At 55.3% G+C, this 6,154-nt stretch overlaps 1 protein-coding gene across 1 annotated transcript; it reads right to left on the minus strand.

Moving 5' to 3' along the window:
• Positions 1 to 973: 973 nt before the first annotated feature.
• Positions 974 to 5,941, minus strand: LOC145340799 (E3 ubiquitin-protein ligase RNF19A-like). The gene is made up of 3 exons (XM_080185262.1): positions 5,845 to 5,941; positions 3,041 to 3,193; positions 974 to 1,988 (listed from the first exon to the last, which is right to left on the minus strand). The coding sequence occupies exons 1-3, from the start codon at positions 5,884 to 5,886 to the stop codon at positions 1,596 to 1,598; spliced, it is 588 nt and encodes a 195-aa protein (XP_080041388.1). The 5' UTR covers positions 5,887 to 5,941; the 3' UTR covers positions 974 to 1,595.
• Positions 5,942 to 6,154: the final 213 nt, after the last annotated feature.

Below are 6,154 nucleotides of genomic sequence, written 5' to 3' on the forward strand. Positions count from 1 at the left end.
CAATCCCAGCGGCACGGTGACACAGTGGGTTAGCGCTGCTGTCTCACAGGGACCCGGGTTCAATCCCAGCGGCACGGTGACACAGTGGGTTAGTGCTGCTGCCTCACAGGGACCCGGGTTCAATCCCAGCGGCACGGTGACACAGTGGGTTAGCGCTGCTGTCTCACAGGGACCCGGGTTCAATCCCAGCAGCACGGTGACACAGTGGGTTAGCGCTGCTGCCTCACAGGGACCCGGGTTCAATCCCAGCGGCACGGTGACACAGTGGGTTAGCGCTGCTGTCTCACAGGGACCTGGGTTCAATCCCAGCGGCACGGTGACACAGTGGGTTAGCGCTGCTGCCTCACAGGGACCCGGGTTCAATCCCAGCGGCACGGTGACACAGTGGGTTAGCGCTGCTGCCTCACAGGGACCCGGGTTCAATCCCAGCGGCACGGTGACACAGTGGGTTAGCGCTGCTGTCTCACAGGGACCTGGGTTCAATCCCAGCGGCACGGTGACACAGTGGGTTAGCGCTGCTGCCTCACAGGGACCCGGGTTCAATCCCAGCGGCACGGTGACACAGTGGGTTAGCGCTGCTGCCTCACAGGGACCCGGGTTCAATCCCAGCGGCACGGTGACACAGTGGGTTAGCGCTGCTGCCTCACAGCGCCAGGGACCCGGGTTCAACCCCAGCGGCACGGTGACACAGTGGGTTAGCGCTGCTGCCTCACAGGGACCCGGGTTCAATCCCAGTGGCACGGTGACACAGTGGGTTAGCGCTGCTGCCTCACAGGGACCCGGGTTCAATCCCAGCGGCACGGTGACACAGTGGGTTAGCGCTGCTGTCTCACAGGGACCCGGGTTCAACCCCAGCGGCACGGTGACACAGTGGGTTAGCACTGCTGTCTCACAGGGACCCGGGTTCAACCCCAGCGGCACGGTGACACAGTGGGTTAGCACTGCTGCCTCACAGCGCCAGGGACCCGGGTTCAACCCCAGCGGCACGGTGACACAGTGGGTTAGCGCTGCTGTCTCACAGCACCAGGGACCCGGGTTCAATCCCAGCGGCACGGTGACACAGTGGGTTAGCGCTGCTACCTCACAGCGCCAGGGACCCGGGTTCAATCCCAGCGGCACGGTGACACAGTGGGTTAGCGCTGCTGCCTCTCAGCACCAGGGACCCGGGTTCAATTCCCGGCCTCGGCTCACTGTCTGTGTGCAGTCTGCATGTTCTCCCCGTGTCTGCGTGGGTTTCCTCTGGGTGCTCCGAAGGATGTGGTAGTTAGGCGGATTAGCTGAGCTAAACTGCCCCCTCAGTGCCGAGGGGACCAGCTGGGATAAATGCATGGCGTTATGGGGATAGGTGGGGCTGTGGTCAGTGCAGACTTGATGGACCGAATGGCCTCCTTCTTTGCTGGAGTGATCCACTGATTGTCTGGGAGGCACCGCCGGAAGCAGATTGACTTTCCGAAGGGATTTGGAGAAATGATTTGACTGGGGGGGGGGGGGGGTGGGGAAGAGATCGTGGGGGGTTGGGTGTCACTGGAGGGAGAGCTGGATCAGAGGAGCTAGTACAGGGTGAGAGGGCTGAATGGCCTGTGATGGCAGAGTGGTTAGCAGCCTGGCTGGTTGGGAACGATGGTACAGTATGGTCCGTGGTAGATGTCCTGGACGAGGCAGCGGTAACAGAACTCACAGCCACACAGGGGACAGATAATGTTGTTACACCCACCCTGGTGACTGAGAAGCTCATGACATTCAGGGCATCTCCTCACTGTCGGACAGCGGTGCACTGCACTGCGGGGCAGGTTAATGGTCGCACACGATCGCAGCAACTCCCGGGGGTGACATTCCCCAGGACAGGAGGGGCTGTCGGGGGAGGCCATCCATTTGCTGCGACAATCCCAACAGAAGCGGTAATCCTGACGATCGGATCCTGGACACTGCGGACACAGGACACACAGACTGTCCGAATCCCTCTGCACCATCCGAGTACACTGGGGGCACTATAATATAAACAGGCCAGTCAGTAAACATTCAAACCACTGTCCCCCCACCACATCAAACACTCCCAGGACAGGTACAACACGGGGTTAGATACAGAGTAAAGCTCCCTCTACACTGTCCCCCCATCAAACACTCCCAGGACAGGTACAGCACGGGGTTAGATACAGAGTAAAGCTCCCTCTACACTGTCCCCCCATCAAACACTCCCAGGACAGGTACAGCACGGGGTTAGATACAGAGTAAAGCTCCCTCTACACTGTCCCCCCATCAAACACACCCAGGACAGGTACAGCATGGGGTTAGATACAGAGTAAAGCTCCCTCTACACTGTCCCCCCATCAAACACTCCCAGGACAGGTACAGCACGGGGTTAGATACAGAGTAAAGCTCCCTCTACACTGTCCCCCCATCAAACACACCCAGGACAGGTACAGCACGGGGTTAGATACAGAGTAAAGCTCCCTCTACACTGTCCCCCATCAAACACTCCCAGGACAGGTGCAGCGCGGGGTTAGATACAGAGTAAAGCTCCCTCTACACTGTCCCCCCATCAAACACTCCCAGGACAGGTACAGCACGGGGTTAGATACAGAGTAAAGCTCCCTCTACACTGTCCCCCCATCAAACACTCCCAGGACAGGTACAGCATGGGGTTAGATACAGAGTAAAGCTCCCTCTACACTGTCCCCCCATCAAACACTCCCAGGACAGGTACAGCACAGGGTTAGATACAGAGTAAAGCTCCCTCTACACTGTCCCCCCATCAAACACTCCCAGGACAGGTACAGCACGGGGTTAGATACAGAGTAAAGCTCCCTCTACACTGTCCCCCCATCAAACACTCCCAGGACAGGTACAGCACGGGGTTAGATACAGAGGAAAGTTTCTTTATCCAGCAGTTCCCCCCTGTCTCAGATTGAGTTTGGACACTGGGGTGAACCCTCTCTGAGCAGTGGAAGGTTATTAACGAGTGTGTCTCTGAATTGTTTCTAATGGAGAATGTGATGTGGGTGGGATATCTCTGGAAGAATCCCGTTGATGGATCTCTCACCGTGCTGAAGGGATGAGACTTGTTCCTGGAGTTTTCCTGCAGTTGTCTCTCCATCTTCTTCAGCTCTTGGTCGTGCAGGTTGAGCAGAGAGCGAATGGTTTGCCAGGACAGCACAGAGCTGGTACATAGGCTGCAGGGGAAGGTGCAGGTCCCCTACAGGGGGTAGAAAGAGGCAGCACATCACACAATCCACATCCTGAACCCTGGACAGAGAGAGGGGGGGAAGTGGGGAGAGAGAGAGAGAGAGAGGGAGGCGGGGGAACGGGCAGGGAGAGGGAGGGGGGGAACGGGCAGGGAGAGGGAGGGGGGGAACGGGCAGGGAGAGGGAGGGGGGGAACGGGCAGGGAGAGGGAGGGGGGGGAACGGGCAGGGAGAGGGAGGGGGGGGAACGGGCAGGGAGAGGGAGGGGGGGGAACGGGCAGGGAGAGGGAGGGGGGGGAACGGGCAGGGAGAGGGAGGGGGGGGAACGGGCAGGGAGAGGGAGGGGGGGGAACGGGCAGGGAGAGGGAGGGGGGGGAACGGGCAGGGAGAGGGAGGGGGGGGAACGGGCAGGGAGAGGGGGGGGGAACGGGCAGGGAGGGGGGGGGAACGGGCACGGAGAGGGAGGGGGAATGGAGAGGGAGAGAGAGGGGGGGAATGTGAGAATGGATAGAAGTGGGAGAGAGAGAAAATGTGTGGACAGAGGAGAGAGAGGGCACAGACTGAGAGAGTGTGGGGAACATAAGAACATAAGAAATAGGAGCAGGAGTAGGCCATCCAGCCCTTCGAGCCTGCCCCGCCATTCAATAAGATCATGGCTGGTCTGTCGTGGCTCAGTTCCACTTTCCCGCCCTCTCCCCATAACCCTTAATCCCCTCACTTATCAAAAACCCATCAACCCGCGTCTTAAAAATATTTAGCGAGGCAGCCTCCACCACTTCAACGGGCAGAGAATTCCAGAGATTCACCACCCTTTGAGTGAAGAAGTTCCTCCTCAACTCCGTTCTAAACCGCCCCCCCTTTATCTTGAGGCTGTGCCCCCTAGTCCTACTGTCCTTTCTGAGCGGGAAGAGTCTCTCCACCTCTATCCTATCCAGCCCATTCATCATCTTATACGTCTCAATGAGATCTCCCCTCATTCTTCTAAACTCTAACGAGTACAAGCCCAGTTTATTCAGCCTCTCCTCATAGCTCAACCCCCTCAACTCCAGCATCAGCCTAGTAAACCTCCTCTGCACTCCCTCCAAGGCCAAAATATCCTTGCGTAAGTACGGCGACCAAAACTGCACACAGTACTCCAGCTGCGGCCTCACCAATGCCCTATACAGCTGCAGCAAGACCTCCCTACTTTTATATTCAATCCCCCTCGCTATGAAGGCCAGCATCCCATTCGCCTTCCTGACCACCTGCTGCACCTGCAGGCTGGGTTTTTGCGACTCATGCACAAGGACCCCGAGGTCCCTCTGCACCGTCGCCTGCTGCAGTTTTTCGCCACCTAAGTAATAACCCTTCCTACCATTATTCCTACCAAAGTGGACCACCTTGCACTTGCCAACATTAAATTCCATTTGCCATTTCCTGGCCCATTCACCCAGCCTATCTAGATCCTTCTGCAGACTCTCCACACCCTCCGCACAATTTGCCGTTCCACCAATCTTGGTGTCATCAGCAAATTTCAACACCATACACTCGGTTCCCTCCTCCAGATCATCTATATAAATGGTAAATAGCTGAGGCCCCAGCACCGACCCCTGGGGCACTCCACTAGTCACCAACCACCAATCCGAATAGCACCCATTGACCCCCACTCTCTGCCTCCTATTTGACAACCAATCCTCTATCCACGCTAACACCCTACCCCCAACTCCATGTCCCCTGACCTTCTGCAATAACCTCTTGTGAGGTACCTTGTCAAACGCCTTCTGAAAATCAAGAAAGACCACATCCACCGGCTCTCCTCTATCCACCGCCCTAGACACATCCTCATAGAACTCCAGTAAATTTGTCAGACACGACTTCCCTTTAACGAAACCGTGCTGCGTCTGCTCTATCAAGCACTTTCTCTCAAGATGCCTCGCTATTTCCTCCTTGATGACGGATTCTAACATTTTACCTACAACAGACGTTAAACTAACCGGCCTATAATTCCCTGCCTTTTGCCTGGCACCCTTCTTAAACAACAGCGTAACATTAGCCGTTTTCCAATCTTCCGGCACTTCCCCGGAATCCAGCGACATCTGGAAAATAACCACCAAGGCATCCACTATCACCTCCGCCATTTCTTTCAGAACCCTCGGATGCATTCCATCCGGTCCTGGTGACTTGTCCACAATCAGTCCCTCCAGTCTGTCGAGCACCGCCTCTCTAGTAACAGTAATGTCATTAAGACCCTCCAGTCCTACCACCTTTCCATCTCTAACACCCGGCAAATTATTCACGTCCTCCTCCGTGAAGACAGAAACAAAAAAGTTATTCAAGACCTCAGCCATATCCCCATCCCCTACCACTAAGTCCCCCTTCTCATCCTCTAAGGGACCAATGTTCACCCTAGCCAGCCTCTTCCTTTTTATATATTTATAAAAACTCTTGCTATCCTTTTTTATATTAAGCGCTAGCCCAGCTTCATAGTTTCTCCTACCCTTCTTTATCAACTTCTTTGTCAATCTTTAAGTTCAGGAAGATTGATATTTTGATGATTTTTTTGCTGTCAGGGTTCTCGGACCCAACACACTCTCAGTGTCAACAATGAACAGAAAGTGACTCTGTCCCAGCTAACTTCACCCAGAATAGTCCACAGGAATCGCATATACTGCTCCAGAACAAACCTTCTCCAGGAGCCGGTTAATAAAATTAGGAAGCTCATCCATATCCACAAAGTGTTTACAGGGTAACTGGTGAAGATTGCTCTGTCCCAAAACTGAAAAGACAAATATTATCCTCTTAGATACAGAGTAAAGCTCCCTCTACACTGTCCCCCAACAAACACTCCCAGGACAGGTACAGCACGGGGTTAGATACAGAGTAAAGCTCCCTCTACACTGTCCCCCCATCAAACACTCCCAGGACAGGTACAGCACGGGATTAGATACAGAGTAAAGCTCCCTCTACACTGTCCCCATCAAACACTCCCAGGAC

This window comes from Carcharhinus amblyrhynchos, unplaced genomic scaffold (assembly GCF_965287045.1).
Source record: "Carcharhinus amblyrhynchos unplaced genomic scaffold, sCarAmb.v2.hapA chromosome_1439, whole genome shotgun sequence".
Classification (NCBI taxonomy): Eukaryota; Metazoa; Chordata; class Chondrichthyes; order Carcharhiniformes; family Carcharhinidae; genus Carcharhinus; species Carcharhinus amblyrhynchos.